The 21,051-nt window shown below is 35.0% G+C and overlaps 2 protein-coding genes across 2 annotated transcripts; one reads left to right on the forward strand and one right to left on the reverse strand.

Moving 5' to 3' along the window:
* Positions 1–1,966: 1,966 nt before the first annotated feature.
* Positions 1,967–5,117, forward strand: LOC124363642. The gene is made up of 3 exons (XM_046818903.1): positions 1,967–1,971; positions 2,783–3,498; positions 4,987–5,117. Exons 1-3 carry the CDS (start codon positions 1,967–1,969, stop codon positions 5,115–5,117), a joined length of 852 nt encoding a protein of 283 aa, XP_046674859.1.
* A 790-nt stretch (positions 5,118–5,907) lies between these two features.
* On the reverse strand, positions 5,908–20,457 carry LOC124362945 (nucleoside diphosphate kinase 6). Its single transcript, XM_046817843.1, has 3 exons — positions 20,197–20,457; positions 15,352–15,512; positions 5,908–14,250 (listed from the first exon to the last, which is right to left on the reverse strand). Exons 1-3 carry the CDS (start codon positions 20,391–20,393, stop codon positions 14,078–14,080), a joined length of 531 nt encoding a protein of 176 aa, XP_046673799.1. The 5' UTR covers positions 20,394–20,457; the 3' UTR covers positions 5,908–14,077.
* Positions 20,458–21,051: the final 594 nt, after the last annotated feature.

The following is a 21,051-nucleotide window of genomic DNA, read 5'->3' on the forward strand; positions in this document are numbered from 1 at the left end:
AGGAAAGAAATGGAACTACCCAATTAATTTTTTCTGTGTACAAATTTTAACTGTTTTCTCGTTTCCTCTCTTTTAACAAGATCAATTTAAATCCTATATCAGCTTTTAATAGCTTGTCTGGTAATCTCCAACTAGGTACCTGCTACATAGAATGCAAGCTGTTTTAGAAAGAACCCACTTGGATATAACATTAAAATCAATGTTTCCTTGTTTTGGAAATGGAGATGTTTCGTGATGGAAAAGAGCTGACAAGAACAATTCTTTATTTACAAACCAAAATGACTAATTCTACAGTATTATTATCAAATAAATACTTTGTGAAGGAAGAAGAGGTCATATTATGCAATAAATCAAGATATTTGTAGCGTGGAAATAATTTTTATTTCTTATCTAACAAACTAGTAAAAAGTCACTGAAGCTCAATGCTTTGGCTAAGACTCACATGTATCACAGACCAATTTTGGTAAAGTTAGTTTCAAAATATTACATAACTGAAACAGTTATCAAAGCAAATGGACAATTTATACACATATATACGTAATATAGTAACACATTTTCATCTAGCATTGTTTTATTGTTTAACATAACAGACAATAAAAGTGCTTAAATAACATCTCTAACATTTTAATTCTGCGTTTAACGTAAAAAAGGATATCAAGTAATAAATGCAAACTTCCTTATACAGTTTACTTATACTATTTGCTTACTTTTGAATCAAATATGGATGTTAGTTTAAAACTTCTAATTCTACACTAAATAAGGACTACACTAAAATTTTACTTTTGGCCTATTAAGACCTCTAGTGGATTTTATAGCTTGAATCAAGCAAAATATTCCTGTATGGAATTTATATTATGTAGTCTTTAATACATAGTTACTTTCTAATAAGACTGCAAGCTCTTGCTAAACCAAACTTGTTTGCTGAAAGTATTTTTCTATAAATTTAAGGTGGAGATTGAAGATATCAGTATTGAAGAAAACTTGAATTTCCTCATCCCTTTTCATCATGACCTTAAGAATTTATTGCCTACAAAAATATATCACGAATTTGAAACCCTTACATTACTATGTACAATTGAGCACCAAAAAGGATGAAAAGAGAATTTAATTTGCTTGACGAGCTTTAGGTGGTAAAGTTGGGTGGAACTGGAGCAGACATGTTTGGTCCAATCAGGAGGATCACAAATGGTTTTTAAGACAGATTTATAAGCCATCGAAAAATGCCCATAACTCAACCTCAAAAGGAAACATGATAGGCCTTATTAACTATTTTTGTCCAACAATTGAGGTGCATTTAGAGTATTCAATTCTCCTCTCACATGCTTTTATATGGTGAGATAATGAAAACAGACACAACAGTGTGCAGAGAAATAATACAACTTGCTTTCCTCTAGGTGCAAGGACACACAGAAGTTAAGGTAACAAAGTAACTGACCACCAACTGATATTTCATGAAATTTTTATGTTTCAACTGCCGCTAAAATTGTGTAGCACTCAAAAAACTAGTAAACTAGTCAGTTAAAAACAGTTTATGCCCATCACAGCTATTAAGACTGTTGACTTTAAAATGGTTAATCATCCAAAAAAATACTACAGTGGAACCTGGCTAATTCGAACTTCTATAATTCGAAATCTTCTTTAATTTGAATATTTATATTGGTCCCTAGCATTTTCTATATAAATAATGCAAAAATATCGTGGTTAATTGGAAGTTTATTTTGGATAGTTCGAACTTTTTATTCGAACCCGATGCCGATTTTAAAGTGGAAAGATTCACGAAAAGACGCTGCACTCTTTCTAATCACAAGGCACTTGCTTCAAGGCCATTGGACACAGATCTAGCCACCCTCCTGCCCTGCCCTGCTGGCCGGCTCGGGCTTCCCCGCTTTCTGTAATTGAAATTGTAGTTTGTGAAGAAACTTGTTCGTTAAAAATTCTTTAGTAAATTACACTGGTCTCTAAAATTATGTCGTAAGTAGTATTTTGATACGTAATCATTTATTAGCAATATATCTCAATATATTTAAATAATACAGAAACTATTGTACATTGCTATTTTCAACAGGTCATCAAAAAATGGTCCCGTGGTTGAAGATGTGAAGTGTAAAGGATTGGATTCATGTGGGCTTTATTACATTGAAGAAGATACGGATGGTGAAAGGTCACCAAAAAATGGTCCCGTGGTTGAAGATGTGAAGTGTAAAAGATTGGATTCATGTGGGCTTTATTACATTGAAGAAGATACGGATGGTGAAAGGTCACCAAAAAATGGTCCCGTGGTTGAAGATGTGAAGTGTAAAAGATTGGATTCATGTGGGCTTTATTACATTGAAGAAGATACGGATGGTGAAAGGTCACCAAAAAAATGGTCCCGTGGTTGAAGATGTGAAGTGTAAAAGATTGGATTCATGTGGGCTTTATTACATTGAAGAAGATACGGATGGTGAAAGGTCACCAAAAAATGGTCCCGTGGTTGAAGATGTGAAGTGTAAAAGATTGGATTCATGTGGGCTTTATTACATTGAAGAAGATACGGATGGTGAAAGGTCACCAAAAAATGGTCCCGTGGTTGAAGATGTGAAGTGTAAAAGATTGGATTCATGTGGGCTTTATTACATTGAAGAAGATACGGATGGTGAAAGGTCACCAAAAAATGGTCCCGTGGTTGAAGATGTGAAGTGTAAAAGATTGGATTCATGTGGGCTTTATTACATTGAAGAAGATACGGATGGTGAAAGGTCACCAAAAAATGGTCCCGTGGTTGAAGATGTGAAGTGTAAAGATTGGATTCATGTGGGCTTTATTACATTGAAGAAGATACGGATGGTGAAAGGTCACCAAAAAATGGTCCCGTGGTTGAAGATGTGAAGTGTAAAAGATTGGATTCATGTGGGCTTTATTACATTGAAGAAGATACGGATGGTGAAAGGTCACCAAAAAATGGTCCCGTGGTTGAAGATGTGAAGTGTAAAGGATTGGATTCATGTGGGCTTTATTACATTGAAGAAGATACGGATGGTGAAAGGTCACCAAAAAATGGTCCCGTGGTTGAAGATGTGAAGTGTAAAAGATTGGATTCATGTGGGCTTTATTACATTGAAGAAGATACGGATGGTGAAAGGTCACCAAAAAATGGTCCCGTGGTTGAAGATGTGAAGTGTAAAGGATTGGATTCATGTGGGCTTTATTACATTGAAGAAGATACGGATGGTGAAAGGTCACCAAAAAATGGTCCCGTGGTTGAAGATGTGAAGTGTAAAAGATTGGATTCATGTGGGCTTTATTACATTGAAGAAGATACGGATGGTGAAAGGTCACCAAAAAATGGTCCCGTGGTTGAAGATGTGAAGTGTAAAAGATTGGATTCATGTGGGCTTTATTACATTGAAGAAGATACGGATGGTGAAAGGTCACCAAAAAATGGTCCCGTGGTTGAAGATGTGAAGTGTAAAAGATTGGATTCATGTGGGCTTTATTACATTGAAGAAGATACGGATGGTTTAACCCTTTTAGGACCAGACCAAAATTTGACATGTGAAAAGAAAATTTTTGCGTTTTTCTGGCCATGCTCCAAGAACTGTGCACATTAAAAATGTGCGATTTTTCAAGTGTTTGAGAGAAAAATCATATCTTCAGAACTAATTACTGTACAGATTTGTTTTTAGGCTTAAAATGTTTATAATTAAATTGTTCATTGTGAAAAAATAAATTTAAGTCATTATATAGCAAAAAACAATTTGATTTATCTGTTTATGAAATAAAAAAAGAGAAAAAAAATTAAAAAAATTGAGTTTGATCTTCAATAACTACCAAAAATAAGAATAAACTATTTGTGGGAAATGGTATTTATTAGTTCTACATATAACTCTCTATAACTGTACAAAATTTGAAAGCCCTGGAATAAAAAATAAAAAGTTTGTAAATGGATTAAATTTTTCTGTAACACTGGTTAAAACACACTTTTCAGCATTAGCCTAACATACAAAACCTTTATATATACAAAACCTAAGGATATTATTCGGTACTTTGGGATTATACCGACCACACGAGTATAAAGAACACAAAAATATACATTTATAGAAACAAACATGATAGAACGAAAAAACAAATCTTTAATTACAAAATTACACACTTAAAACGATTATCAATAATTGTTATTGGGGTCAGATTCCGTTATATGCCCCCAACGCTTAAAATTTTTTCAATGAACTTAGAACGTTATAAAACGATGTAGTTGAGTAACAGAACTAACATTCCATCAATCAACAAGCGTTTCCAGGTATTGTGATCGGTATTGTTGTCGCTGTTATCTTATCTTTCTCGAGATTCCCGATTACGGCAGGCCGCGCGGCATCACATGATTATTTAAGTTTTTTGCACGGTACATAAAAACAAGTTGTGTGTGTTTTTTTTCAATAAAGAGTTTAGTTTTTGTGTTTGTAGAAATGTAGGGGTAAAACACGGAAGTACAACAAATCGATGCACCAGCTGAACGGGCGGCGAGACTCTGCAATCACGTTATCTACTAGACCGTTCGACTTTGACCTCTGTCTGTGGATGGGGAGGGGTTTGCGATAAGACAATTCCTGTTTTATATTGACGAAATTTGTTCTACGTTAATCTAGTAATCAGTAGAAGCAAAATGTCAAATAACGATTCATGTCTGGGTGTAGTCGGTATAATCCCAAAGTACCCTGACAACATTACGATACAACATGGCCGAAAAATATTTTTTTGACCAAGCTGATGATTCCAAAGACGTTTAAAATTTGATATCATAGTAAGAAACATACAGGGAATAGAAAAATAGTATATTTATTCCATATAGAAGATTAAAATATCTCTTAAAAAATATGAAAAGTCCGCCGGCGATAAATCAGACGGCTGGTCCTTTTCGCATAGTACGCCGCCGGCGATAAACCAGACGGTTGGTCCTTTTCGCATAGTACGCCACCGGCGATAAATCAGACGGTTGGTCCTTAAAGGGTGAAAGGTCACCAAAAAATGGTCCCGTGGTTGAAGATGTGAAGTGTAAAAGATTGGATTCATGTGGGCTTTATTACATTGAAGAAGATACGGATGGTGAAAGGTCACCAAAAAAATGGTCCCGTGGTTGAAGATGTGAAGTGTAAAAGATTGGATTCATGTGGGCTTTATTACATTGAAGAAGATACGGATGGTGAAAGGTCACCAAAAAAATGGTCCCGTGGTTGAAGATGTGAAGTGTAAAAGATTGGATTCATGTGGGCTTTATTACATTGAAGAAGATACGGATGGTGAAAGGTCACCAAAAAATGGTCCCGTGGTTGAAGATGTGAAGTGTAAAGGATTGGATTCATGTGGGCTTTATTACATTGAAGAAGATACGGATGGTGAAAGGTCACCAAAAAATGGTCCCGTGGTTGAAGATGTGAAGTGTAAAAGATTGGATTCATGTGGGCTTTATTACATTGAAGAAGATACGGATGGTGAAAGGTCACCAAAAAATGGTCCCGTGGTTGAAGATGTGAAGTGTAAAAGATTGGATTCATGTGGGCTTTATTACATTGAAGAAGATACGGATGGTGAAAGGTCACCAAAAAATGGTCCCGTGGTTGAAGATGTGAAGTGTAAAAGATTGGATTCATGTGGGCTTTATTACATTGAAGAAGATACGGATGGTGAAAGGTCACCAAAAAATGGTCCGTGGTTGAAGATGTGAAGTGTAAAGATTGGATTCATGTGGGCTTTATTACATTGAAGAAGATACGGATGGTGAAAGGATGGTCCGTATGGTCACCAGGTTGAAGATGTGAAGTGTAAAAGATTGGATTCATGTGGGCTTTATTACATTGAAGAAGATACGGATGGTGAAAGGTCACCAAAAAATGGTCCCGTGGTTGAAGATGTGAAGTGTAAAAGATTGGATTCATGTGGGCTTTATTACATTGAAGAAGATACGGATGGTGAAAGGTCACCAAAAAATGGTCCCGTGGTTGAAGATGTGAAGTGTAAAAGATTGGATTCATGTGGGCTTTATTACATTGAAGAAGATACGGATGGTGAAAGGTAACAATACTAGGCTCAAGAATTCAAGATAATTATAAGAAACTAACTGTAACACAAGAACTAAACTGCAATCTAATCTCACAAAAACTAAATAAAATGTCCAAACACCCCTGCGGTGTCTGTGCAATAGGAGTAAAACATAAAGGAATCCTATGCACTGGCACCTGCAATCAATGGTTTCATTCTAAATGTCTTGAATGGCCAGACAAAAAATTCAACAAGCTATCCCAGACAGATATTGAATCCTGGCAGTGCATTAACTGCAAGAACCACACAAATATATCTTCAAACTATCACACACCCTCAAAATGTACTGACAATGGACAAACCATTACACATCAGTCAAAAAACAGTATAGAAGACATCCACTTGAAAGTACAGACTTTTCAAGATCCTGATGACCTAGAAACTTCTCTAACTTTAGCTGCTGAGGTTGGAAATGCCCTGTTAGCTGAGAACAGGAAACTTAAGCAGGAACTGTTCGAGGCATCAATTAAAAATGCTCAACTGTTACAGCAAACTACAGATAAAAATAGTTTTTGTGAAATGCAATACCAAATAAAAATTGAAGAGCTTGAAACAGAAACAGTGTCACTAATAAATCGGAACTGCCCTTTAACTGAAACTTTAAATGAAGTAGAACACCAACTCACCAAAGAGAGACAACTACGGTCAGAACTCATGCAGAGCTTTGAAGAACAGGATAGGGAAAAAGAGAAAATAGTATGTTCCCTTGAAAAAGAAATTAAGCAGCTAAAAGATAATATCAGCAAACTTAAACAAAACAAAACTTTGAAGTCTCACCTAATAAATAATACCTCAGAAATGGCAGACATGCAAACACAAACCGACCCTAGGCTTTATGAAATAGATGAACATAACAACCAGCAACTACCCCTTATACTGGAATTAAATCAGTTGAAGACTCGTCAAGACTCCATGGAGCACTCCATGAAGGTACTACAAAACCAATTTCAGAAACATGACCAAGCTAAGGTGAATGCTTACATAGAGCAGGGCCTCCCCACTACTCCAGGGCATACTTTTCTCAAAATTTCACGCTTAAATGAAGGCAATAAGAATGTACACAAAAGAGGAAACAATCATCGCAGTGTATCCCTTCAGATAGCAAAGAGCAAAAATGCTCAGACAGGATTTCAGGAACCTAAAAATGGCTACACAATAAACAATACATTAATAGATGGAAATACAAACCAGACAAACTCCGTATTAGACTCCCAGCAACCTTCATCTCTCCCAACCTCAAAAGAATCAAACTCGGCTCGAGAAACGCTACGAAAGCCCCCAATGAATGCTAAACCCCGGGCCACAGATGAGAGTCTAGAGGAGTTCTACAAAAAACATATAGACTACTATATTAAGTCTACGACACCCATTGAAAATACTCTGACCCCTACTTACTCCCAGCCACCATCTTCACCTGAGCCTGGTCAGCAGGTTCCAGTGCAGGTGGATATCTCTCATGGGTCTTTTTTAGATCAAATATTCCCAAAAAAATGCAATATGAAACAAGGCTTGACACAAACACTAACCAAGGAAATAGCCACCCTTCAATTAAAAACTCAGCACTAAACAAAGAAGTGATAATCTTGCACCAAAATATACAGGAAGTAAGAAACAAAACAGACAGATTATCCCATCTACTTCAAGACATTCAACCTGACATTACCATCTTAAGTGAACATGGTTTAAAAACTGAACTCTTAGAAAATACTAGATTTCAACACTACTCTCTTAAAACACACTTTTGCAGGATTAAAAGCAGAAAAGGAGGAGTGGCTATATACGTAAAAGATTCTTTACAACCAAAAACCGAGACTCTAAATGTGTCTCACCATTGCAAGGAACTGACATGTGAAGTGGCAGCGGTCAAGGTGACTTCAGGCAAAGAACATCTTTACATCCTTGGCATATACAGATCTCCAAGTGAAAAACTGGATGAAGCTCTAGATATTATTTCTAACATCATTGAAGAGGTAAAAGCTGACAACCACCCCTTAGTCATCTTGGGGGACATTAATGTGAACAGACTGGTGCCAAATAACGATGCTAGGAAACTAGAAGAAATGCTTACCAGTCACAACATGACAAGACTACCTCTACCTCCTACCCGAATCACTCACAGCTCCATCTCCTCCATAGACTGTGTATGCTCAAACCTACCTAAATCAAAAATCAGTGCCAGTGTAATACATACAGGCTTGTCAGACCACACAGGCCAAATTAGTAAAATATCTCTAGGGGCTGAGAAGATAGAAAAATCCTGTCTTATGCTACGACAGATGAAAAGAGACAATCTTGACTCTCTAAAGATGCTCTTGTATGAGGAAGACTGGGCTGATGTGCACAACGCTCAAAGTACTGAAGAAGCATACAACATCTTTTTAAATACCCTGACAATAGCCATGGATGCAGCTTGTCCAAAAAAGAAAACAAGACCTAAAAGAAAAACAAAACTTAACTTTAACGATGACATAACCCTTAAACTAAAGGATACATATCTTCAATGTCTGAGGAGATACCAGACCACAGGAAGTGACCAACATAAAACAGACACGGCCATAGCAAAGAAAAACTATGATCTCAGGCTAAAACTCTTAAAACGTCAAGGAACAGCCAACCATATAAACATGGCTGAGAATAAATCTAAAGCAGTATGGCAGATAATAAACAATGAAAGGAAGAGCGCAGAAACAGGAAAAGAACAACTGAAACTGAAAATAAATGGAGTAGAAACGACTGACCCCCATGACATTGTTGAGAATCTCAATGAGTATTTCACTACTGTTGCTAAACAAACATCGGCCACCAACAACCAATACCAAAAAGGCAGACAACCTACATTACACACACCTAATTGTAGGCTCAGTCAACTGCACACTACCACAATAGTAGAGGTACAAAACATCATTGCAAGTATGAAGGCCAAAACCTCAGCAGGACTGGATGATGTATCATCAAAGTTACTAAAGCACTGTAGTGATGTTTTAACACCACCCCTTGTCAGTGTCATAAACAGATCACTATCGTCAGGACTGTTCCCATCAGCTCTAAAAGCATCAAAGGTGTACCCCAAACACAAAAACTCCTGCCGAATGACACCTAGTAACTACAGACCAATTTCCTTGATTTCAACCTTTTCTAAAGTAATTGAAAAGGTTGTACTCAAGAGACTGATGTGCTATCTTGAACAGCACAATCTGTTGACAGACTGCCAGCATGGTTTTGTGAAAGGGAAATCCACTACAACTGCAATTGCCGAACTGGCAGAATTCATACGTGACCAACTGGAAGTGGGTAAACTCGTGACTGGTGTAATGCTTGACTTCAGTAAGGCATTTGACTGTCTGGGGCACGACCTTGTTTTGCAAAAACTCAAAAACCTAGGCATCAGTGACCTCGCCTACAAATGGTTTAAGAGTTATCTGGAAGAACGCAGCCAAGTGGTGGAAATAAGACATAATGACAAAGGACTAACACAGAACATCAGATCTCAGCCCCTAACTGTTGATATGGGTGTGCCTCAGGGATCAGTCTTAGGCCCTGTTCTGTTTATATTATTTACTAATGACTTGCCACATTATCTGAGTACCTACTGCTCCACTTTAATGTATGCTGACGACACAACACTTCTGCTTGCTGGAAATTCTACAGATGACCTAGCTATGAGCTCTTACACAGCACTAAACATAGCTTATCAATACTGTCACTTAAATGACTTAGTGGTCAACATGACCAAGACTAAGCAAATGGCATTCGGTAGAAGAAAGGATGAAGTTGCAGCATTGCCAGAGATTGACATAGAATCACACACAACATTCCTTGGACTGACAATAGATGAAACTCTCTCATGGACTCACCACGTTGATAACTTGTGCAAGAAGTTAAACACCGGCCTCTTTGTCACCAAAAGAATTCACCACATCAGCGACATAAACACAGCAAAAACAGCTTATTATGCCCTTTTCGAATCCCACCTCAGATACGGAATTGCTGTATGGGGAGGCACAACTGTTACCAACTTACAAAGAGTTCTTGTTGCTCAGAAAAAAGTTATAAGAGCTCTCAAGGGTCTGGGGTCCAGGGACAGCTGTCGTGAGGGCTTCAAAGATCTTGGAATCATGACGGTTGTGGCTCTATACATACAGGAAGTGGTCCTTTTCGCCGATAGGAATGAACTCCCTCGAGGAACAGATGTACACCACCATAACACTCGACATGCTGGTAACTACATCCTGCCAGCGCACCATCTGTCACTGTATGGAAAGAAGCCATCTTACATGGGACGAAAGCTGTTCAATGCTCTACCAGTCGACATCAAGGCTCAGAAGGGGAAGAATTTGAAGACATCACTGAACAGATGGATGGTGACCAGACCTTTCTACACCTTGGAAGAATTTCTACACCAAAACGAATGATGTATTGTACCTTTACTTTATCCATAACCATTGTAACTTTTGACGCCATTACACTTCTCAATGAAATTGTAAATAAAGAGATTTTGACTTTGACTTCGGCCCTATGCGTCCGCGCCTATTGTTTTGTAGACGTGACTCATCGCGACTGGCACAAGTTGCGCTGCCTGCAGGACCACTCCACCCCCACCCAATCTACTCCCATGTCGTCGCCTCGTAATCCTCGAACATACAAAACTGTCTTTGGCTCAGAAAATAGCGGCAATCAAAGAAGTAGAGAAGGGGGTTAAGAAAAAATCTGGAATTGCCAAGGACTTCCTGGAATTCCTCCTAACACATTGTCCACCTACTTAAAGAACAAAGAAAAAATTTTCGGGAGGGAAAGTGAGAACATTAAAGACCGGAAAAGGTTAAGGGAGCCAGAAAATCCAGATTTGGACAATTGTGTTTTAAAGTGGTTCAAACAAACTAGGGATCAGAAGATTCCAGTGAGTGGCCCTCTCATAAGAAGCAAAGCTGAACAATTTGCTACTGAATTGGGGAAACAAGATTCCAAGGCTAGTTCAGGGTGGCTTGACGGCTTCAAAGATCGCAACAAAATTTCGTTTAAATCCATTTGTGGTGAAAGTGGAAGCGTTAATCAACAAGAAGCCAACCAATAGAAAACAGATTTGGAGGAGATGATTCAGGATCAGGACGAAAGGGACATCTTCAATGTTGATGAAACGGGATTTTTTTAATGCACCCCTGACAAAACATTTGCATTTAAAGAAGAAAAATGCCACAGAGGAAAACTGAGTAAAGAGAGAATTACTCTCCTGGTTGGTGCAAACATGGATGGATCAGAAAAGCTGCCTTTACTAATGATTGGCAAGTCGGCTAGTCCCCGTTGTTTGAAGAACGTCAAATCAAAATCAGTGGAGTATGTGAACAGCGCAAGAGCTGGGATGACCAGTCACCTTTTTGAGAAATGGTTGTTGAACTTAGACAAAAAGTTCATAAAAAAAACCAAAGGTTATCTTGTTTATAGACAACTGTACTGCGCACAACACGATTCCAGTAATGGAAAATGTTAAAGTGATTTTTTTTTCCCTGCCAATATGACTTCGGTCGTCCAGCCTATAGAACAGGGGATCATAAAAAATCTAAAACAGTTTTACAGACGTTTATTGGTTGAGTACATACTGACTGAAGATTGTGACGCCCTAAAAATCAAGTTAGACATTCTTCAACCCTCTCGCATGTGCAAGAAAGCTTGGGAAAAAGTAGCGCCCGAAACGATCAAACATTGCTTTATAAAAGCTGGTTTTGTAAAAAAGGAGGACGCTGAAAAAGCCAACAACATTATAGCGGAAGCGGTACCTTCAGTTGACGGCTGGGAGGACGTCATTACTGACCCTGCCATCTCGTTTGAAGATTTTGTCAACGTGGATGAAGATTTTGCAGTATGTGGTGAGATAACAGACGCGGAGATCATCGCTGAAGTGCTCAACAATAAACAAGATGGCAACATGGCATCGGGTGACGAAGAAGGCGAGTCATCAGTTGGGGCGGAAATAAACGTTCCGAGTGAGGCCGCAGCAGCACATCATGGCACTTAGACGTTTTTTTTAAAGTAAAAATGACGTAAATGAGTATATTTTCAATTAATTGAATATGGCAGAAACTTTAGAAAACAAGTGAAGATTTCCAACTTATTTTGAAAAAATAATATAGTACTGTATAATGTTCCTTATCACCATTCAACTTATTTTCTTTTATTGATAAAAATATACTGTAATTGTGTATTTTTTAGATAATTCATGATTCAATTTTGAACTGTTTTACCATATTTTGCTTAGTAGAAATGCACAGAAAAACATACATTTACAACCACTCATGTTATTTTCAATAAAGGTTTTCAGCAAAGATGTGAAGTGTCATTATTTTAAGCCTTTAATTCTTAACTTTTTTAATTTGAATTTTTGGATAATTCGAATTTTTTTATTGGTCCCTTGAGATTCGAATTATCCAAGTTCCACTGTAGTGAAAATATATACATTCATTTTAATCCAGCCATACATAAAAATATACTTTGTATTTCCTTTGCTGTGTTGAGTGTTTGTTTATTTATTCATGTTATATATAATTTGATTTATTTGAAAACATGTTCAGTTTTTAACAATTGGGTGCATAATTTTTACAATGAGAGAGTGCTTCCAAAACTAATAATCAAAATAAAAAGTTGGATTGACAATGGAAAGGTATGTAACCTTATTTATTCAAAATCAAGTATTGAGATTGCTTTCTTAGCCGTTCAAGCATAACATTTGTTGAAAATTCATATAATAGTATAAATTATAAAACTTTAATTACAGTATTTTATTAGTAACACGAGTACTACAATTAGTAAACCATTTTGTTTACACTATGCTTAACAACTTAACAAAAATTGGCAAGTAAACATTTAAAAAAACTTTAATGTAATAAATTTTATTAGGTGCCCAACACCATCTCACTAAACTTGTACATATCTAAGTTTTCATCCAGGGAAATGCCTAGATCATAAATTTCTTCTGAAAGTAAGTTAAATAAAAATATTAGATGTAAGTTTATATTTATAAGACGGCTAAATTTTTCATCATCCAAAAATAAGTTATTACATGCTGGAAATGTTAACCCCTTAAATGCTGAGTTTACAACGGTGTTGGTATAGGCTACTGCTGAGTTTATTTGCCGTGCACAAAGCTGTGGGTTTATCTGCCACAGTTAGCGCAAATGTAGCATGTTTCTCACCTACCATAATCTACTTTAGTGATATCTTCATTTAGCAAACTGCTGAAAGAATCTCCAGATTTGTCATGTCAGGTTGTGGTTGATAATGAGTCCACATTCTGATCGCCATCATTCTCAGAAAGGTATGCTGCTGAATGCAAGGTAATTTACTACAACGCATCCGGACAAATTATTTTAATAACTAATTTCTGCCATGCCAACTGAACCACAATGAAGAAAGAAAATAAAACAAACTTGCAATAGCAACTTCAAAAACCCAATTAAAAATATAGAAAACAATTGCCTTCTGTTTTGAACGTCCATGTACACTTCACCATGAGGATAGGTAATAATTCTTTAGTTGACCGTCAGTGTAGTAGCCATTTAACAGCACTACTGTGGAACTGCAGTAGTTCAAATAAATAGTACTATGGGCCAATATGCATTACCTTATAGATGTCAAGCATTGTGTAGCGAAACAGCTGTTTGGAACGTGATAACACGGGCGTGGCAGTTGAACGCAAAGTTGGATCAAGACAGTCAAGGGGTTAAATATTAAAGTGAGTGCAACAGTAACAATACCAACACAATCAACCGGTTTGTAACATTAGAAATCTGACAGGAACATTCAATAATTTTTTTTAGTTCACATAAAGACGAAATGCAACTACATTACAAATGGTGGTATAGAGCTAAAACTTATTATTACATGTATGTATGGTATACATAATTCTTTCCACAATGTATTGACTATTACTAATACTTATTATGGGTAAGTACTACTTTGTGAGGAACAACTTCTAGATGCTTACAATGTTAGCACTATGCTTGCAGTGACGTTATCTACTGGTAGATTGTTGAAACTTATCAGCCTCTGCTGAATGGATATAAGAGGTTTGATCTGAGAGTATCACTTCTTTTCGGAAACTTTCTTCATTCTCTTTCAGCCACTGGGAAACGCTGAAGTCTGGGAAGAAAATTGATATCTCACGAGCTGCTGATTCCATAGAATCTGGAGTACAATAGCAAAATGTAAATATGAACAACTTATCAATTTAATTAGGTTTGGTTTAAAAATTGAATCCATATTTTTTTTATTACTCAAAAGACATTCAAAAAAACAAAAACTGGTTTAAAAAAAACACATTTTAAAAATTCTGGACGCTTTATTTTTGTACAATGTTACCTTCTCATTAAAATGAACAAAATTGTCTGGATTTTTTAAAAATTGCTCTTATTTTAAAATATCTTGTATAAAGGGTAGGTCAATTTCATCTAACTGGCATTAAATTTAATTCAATTCAGAATTCTTCATTCATTTTTATGCTTATGTGTAAAGCCATTCTCATGCTGGCTAAATGTCCATAAGCTGTTCTCATTATTTTTTTGGAAACTTCAAGCATATCAACCATGCTTGACAGTGATAGTAATAATTATTGTTGTTGTGGTGAAATTGTGTATAACACCTTAAAAAAAAAAGTTTAGGGACCCTCAACCACAAAATATTCAAATTTTGTCTTAAAACATTTTAACTTTATGTTGTTTGATAATTAAGTGAATACTGTATAATCTGCATTTTTAAGCGTATCACTAAATTTTACTTCATTTTTAATACTTATGCTTACAAGTGATGCAGTGGTTAACACATTGACTGCGGCGTAGTTTTACCCCGCTCTAGCAAGTGGCTACACCACACTGAAACAGTAAACAAGCGGTAGAGAGTGCGGTCCCCGGTGACCGTGCCGCACCCAATGTGTTAATGTTACTACAGTCTGATATTGTAGGCTGTAGAAGTAAACTATTTGTATTATTTATATAAAGATGAGGAATATGGTGAAAGCTAGTTAAAAACTTAGCTTGCACTTCTAACTTAAAGATTTTTAATGTCAGGACTATGAGTATCTGTTCATAATAATAAACTGAACAAAAAAAACACACAGTGCCATTAAAATTACAAAATTTAATCAATTAAAAACTTTACCGTAATCGCTTGATTGTTGTAATTTAAGTTATGTGTATCATCTAATAGATGGATTAAAGGGAAGGATCTTGTTAATCCTGTCTTTTCCTCATAATAAAAATCAAAATTAACGGAGGAGGAGACCTCATTTACCTGAGCCATGTGTGGCGTTCCTGGTGTCGGTAAGACCGTACATGCCTCGCAGACTGTCAGGGTGAGAGAAGATAGCCTGGAACACTTTGGTTGGACCCATCAACTTCCGCCAGTCCTGGATAGCGTTGTCCTTTGCCAGGACATACACTTCACAATCGCCACTAGAACATCAGGTATTAGATGCCATTATTGTTGATCATGTATATAAGTTTTAAAACCAATAATGATTGTAAATGATTAACCATTTGACCGCCTAGAGGTGATCAAAATGTCACAGCAGTATATTTAATGATTGCTAAGACTGATATAAATTATAAAAACAGTAATGTCTAGCAACCAGAGTAAACAATATAATATACATGAATCTGAATTTAATGCCATGTGATAGATGATGGAAACTAAGACAGTGTGTTGGAAGAGAGGGCTGAAACAGACCTATCTCTGTCTTAAAATAATTACTTTCTATTATTTTTTCCATTTCATTTCTGTTTCTGGTGACCTACTGAGTGTACTACAAGGCGGGAGTGCGTGATCATAATTTGGAACTAACTTTTAATATAAATTTTCCACTCTATATTTTTCAATCTATGCTCTATGGAAAATATTTTCATTAAATATTAAAATAACACCATGCAATCTTACCTTCCTACATTCCAATGCAAATAAATCAATACAGTTGGATATATTAACCCAATGCACTCGAAGAAGGTCAGGGAGGCATATATCGCATATAACATTAACAAAGAACAGCTGATTTGTGCTCTAGAGATAGCAGACTGGAGTTATGGTTATTAATGCCAAACAAACGCATCTTGTGCTTTTTAACATGTGTTATGAGATATTGGGTTCTATAAATTTTCAAAGTGTAGAAAAGAAATAAAGCATAAAAAAGATAGGAATAGTTAAACCATCTTAAAAAACCGTGGATTGATTTTAAGAATATATGTATAACGAATTAAATTTAGAAATAATTTATTAAAATCCTATAAAGAAAAAATCCTAATAACAAAAAGAAGGTCGACCAATTTAAAAGAGTACAGATAATAAACTTCAAAGAGATATTAGAGCTAACCAAGAATAATTACTTATACGGAACTTTTTAAAAAATTGCAAGGATTAATTCTAATAATAAACCTGGAAAATATTATTAAGGATATAACTGGACAGAAAAAAAAATTCAATGATAGTGTAATACATCTAGAAGTTGTTGATGCCAATGGTAAAATGAATCCTGAAAATAGTTGCAAAATGGAATTTTAATAATTACTTTTTTATCTATTGCTGGAAGAACTGTGTGAATAAAATAAATAAACCAATTTAATATTTGAAAGTATGGAATTCAAAAACTGTTTTTTTAAAAAAACCGTCAGTGTAGTACAAATTCTAATGTTTTTGGTCACCGGCAAACGCTATAGTCGACCTTATATTGGCAAATTAACGTCACTAAAATCAGGTAACTTCACCATGGTCTTTGATGGAATAAGGCTCAGTATTTATTAAGGAAATATTATAGTAAAATATACCGAATGTCTTACTATACTATTATAAATCCTTAGTTTCACTATCGGGAGAATTTCCAGGACACAAATTGAAAGAGGCTGGTCTTTATATCCGAGATACATAAAAAAGATTCTAAAGCGTTTTTGTAGTAATTTACAGGCCAATAATCTCTGTTATCCGTCTTTCGCAATATATTTGAAAAAATTATGAAACAAAAAAATTACTGAAGTATTCACTTGAATTCTACATGTTTTCTTTAGCAACATAGCAATATGGATTTAGACAGGGGGAATGGGAATTGGGTACGGAGAAGACAGCTCTGTCTTTGATTTAATGTGACGGGAGTAAGCTAATGGGAATTGTAATGATGGAAAAAAAAGGTTTCTGTGTATAATTTTTAGGACATTACGAAAGCATTCGATACAGTTCAATCACAAAATTCTTCTTGATAAAAATTATATGATTGTTGGGATTAGAGGAGTTTGTATGGAATAACTGGTTTAAGAGCTTATTTATCTTAATAGGAAGCAATGTGTTCAAATATCAATGAAATTGTTTAGTTATTTTGGTGAGATAAAGTATGGAGTACCCCAAGGGTCCAGTTTTAAAGGAGCTAACGCATATTCGTTAATATATATTAAATGAACTTATTGCAATGGAAATTTTTATGGCAATGTGAGCTTCGTTTGCTGATGATACAGCTTCTATTGCTACGTTGAGAATTCGGTGGGAAGATGTTTGAGATTAAGATGAATCTAGACCTTACAGGCACTCAGATGGTGGTTATACAAAAATAATAATATTTTATTAAGTCCCGGAAAAACAGCTAAATACATAAACTTTTCCTTAAGAAGGAAAATTATACTGTTACAAAAAACGATATTAACTTACAAATGTTTGGAATGTATTAAACGATTAAGTGCAAGATTTAAGAATGTGGGCTGGTTAGTAGAGTGGGTAATCTTTAAAATATTTTGGGGTTGTGGTTAGATAAAGAATTAACTGGGATAACACCATATCACAAGATTAAAAACAAAAAAATGAATAAATGACTTTAGATAATTTTCTTTATTTTTTAAGAAATATTTGTGACAAAGATTTTTTTTTAAATTGTTATATTTTTTCTTTAATTAAAACAGTAGAATTCGGAGTTATGCATTATCGTGCTGGGGGGGGGGAACATACATTTCAAATACTGAAAAACCATCATTACCTCACCTCAGAAAGCACATTCATAAGGAATGATTTTATAAAAGCGAAATAGAGCTGAGTCAAGCTATCCCTTGTTTAAACACTACTACATAATCTTTGGCCATTGAAGGTATATTGTACGCTTTTAAGGTACTGAAAATATTCTTTATGAGAAGTTAAAAATTTACAAGCTACACGAATGAATATAAATTGAGATTACAGAAATTCAGAAGAATTACCTTGGGCCAAAGCCATCAAATACCTTTATTACCAAAAATGTTTTTTTTTATCTGGCACCAGACGAATCACGATTTCAATTGTATTGTGCCTGTCGAACGTTAAGGAATCAATATTCCAATCAAAGTTTTCTCAAAAATACCATGAAGGATTGGCTTTTTTTAATAGAAAAATATGCTGTTCTAAGTTTAACGAGTAAAGGAAAGATAATTGTTATTAAACTATGTTTGTTATTGCTTGCTACTGTTACGTTTGTTGTTTGTTGTGTTATTAATTAGGTTTTGGTTATTACTTGTTATTGTTATGTTTTGTTATTACTTGTTATTTTATCGTTTTGTTATTTACTTGATATTATATTGTTATTTTGTTATTTAGTATTGTGTAAACAGTACTTATATGTAAATTATATATAGATATGTTGTATCCACCATTCAGTGTATGTATGTGTGAGATTGTGAGAGTGAGTGGAATGTAATTGTTTTAATAACGAGTTGCCTCATTTCATTTTTTAATTTGTTTTGAACTGCATGCGATGTAAAAATAAAATCAAGTTCCATTCGAAATAATTAAGGGAATGGCTCCCAACCGTTCAGATTTAATGTCTCAACTTTAATTTGTAGTATGTAATTTGTGGTAATCTGTAGGAAAAGGGATTCCAACAATACGCGGAGATTTACATCTAAATTATATCGTAAAAGTGTATTTAAATTGTATAAATTCCCTTGTCTGTATTCTAATTATGTTAACATGTTTTGAAAAAGCCGTTTTTATTCAGGAAATTGTTTTACAATAAATATGTCTTCAACTTCAAACAGGCAATGCACTTGGAGGTTTTCTTTGTTTCTCCTAAATGTGGTTATAACTTTTAATACTATCAGGAAATATGTGTGATGAGTGTGTTACGGTCCTGGATAGGTTAAATAAATAACTGTAGCCAAGGAATGGACATTAGTGAAAATAGTGTGTAGCAAAGTATCAGATCAAGCGCTTCCGTGCATCACGAGGACTCTCAATAGTTGTTTTTTCATTATGTTTAATATTAATGTAGTTAATATTATTGTTAAAACATTATTGTTGATAATGCTGGTGTAAATTGAGTAAACTTATTTTGGAGTAATAAGGTTTCTTTTTCCTTCTTCTAGATAGTAATTTATAATTTGTCCTTAGAGCTTTGTATGGCCAGCTCTACTGGCCGCCACCATTTTGATCAGATGCGTTGGATTATTATTAATTATATTTATGCCGTAATGTTATCTCAGCTCGTATTTCCAGCTGTACCTAGCCAAGATATATTTCGTTCCATATCTTGTTAAGGCCAGCATCACTGACCACTAAACATAGCAGTTATTTTCAAACATTCTCTTTGTTTTATACTGAATGGTAAGTGCTGAAAACCTATCAAGCAGCTGTTTTAAAGTAATTTTTATGGTAAAACTTTTAAATTAGCTTACAATTCTTTTCTAAACATTGACTGTTCAAATAAGACAAATGACATGTAGTGGGTCTATACACCTGAAAGTGAAAGAAACTTAGAAAATTTTACTAGAAGACGTGAATATTACATACAACAGTTAAATTTCTTTAAAACAAAAATTATAAAAAATATATAATACAGTATTTCTAAATGATTTTTTCTGATTGTACCTACATGTTTTATGAGTTTACAAGATTGCCGACATAAAAAAGTTTAGGAACAAAAGTTTTTAATGATATTCTTATAGAATATTTAAAACATCTAATCTTTAATTTGGTATGCTGAACATATTAATTGATTCTATAATAATAGCGCCATAATGATTCTCAATAATGCATCGTTATCACGACTTGCAGTGCTTCTAGGGTTAATTAGACATTCTTTCGTTATCTGCCAAGTTTCTACCAAAACACTAATGTAAGCTACTTACATCTTAGACTTACCTGGTCATAGAAGTTATCAAGCGATTGTAGAAGAATTTATTCTTATGTTCTTCATAAAACTGCTCCACTTGTTGCTGAGATATACGCGCACCGTTCTTGATTTTACAATAACAAAACCCATTGTTTTTCAATAATTCTGTGGATAGCCTAAACACACAGTTTACATTTATTACAAAACCTGCAAGTACAAATAACATGTTTCACAATACGGGTTAAATTAGTTATTACTTTATAAATCAAACTTATTGTTAACCTGATTTTAGTGCACTATAGTAAATCTGGTTCAATATGTTCTATTAGTCATTTCGAACCAGAAAAACATAATATCTTTTAGCTTATTTCAAAGGGAAGAAAGTTATTAAAAAAAAAGAGAATTTGCTGTAATTAATTTTTACACACTGTTTATCGATGGTACTGGTCTTCAGTTCCTAGACCTTACACGGTTTTATAATATTTTAATTCACACAGGAAAACCGCAGATACATGTTTGAAGATGAAACTACTTAAAATTAATGAAAACCAATGATGGACTACAAAATTAGTGAAACAATAGACTTGACACAGGAACACTATGACTATTTTGATCAGGACAGAGGTAAGACATACCCAGCAAATTGATATTGTCAACAGTGATCATCAGAAATCGTACAAAGTTTGACATTAAGAGGTCTAATGCTATGCTAAGCACCATGTCTAATAACCGCCAACCAACCTTTAGTAGTTTTACGTCCTTTACGTGACAATACTGTTTATGATCATGAAAAGACAGTTCTTTTGTAATGGCCACATTCAGCACCTGGTAATTACTGTGATTGTAAAAGCGTGCCTCTCGACCATTATGAATAAAATTAGGCC

This window comes from Homalodisca vitripennis, chromosome 5 (genome assembly GCF_021130785.1).
Source record: "Homalodisca vitripennis isolate AUS2020 chromosome 5, UT_GWSS_2.1, whole genome shotgun sequence".
NCBI classification, from domain to species: Eukaryota; Metazoa; Arthropoda; class Insecta; order Hemiptera; family Cicadellidae; genus Homalodisca; species Homalodisca vitripennis.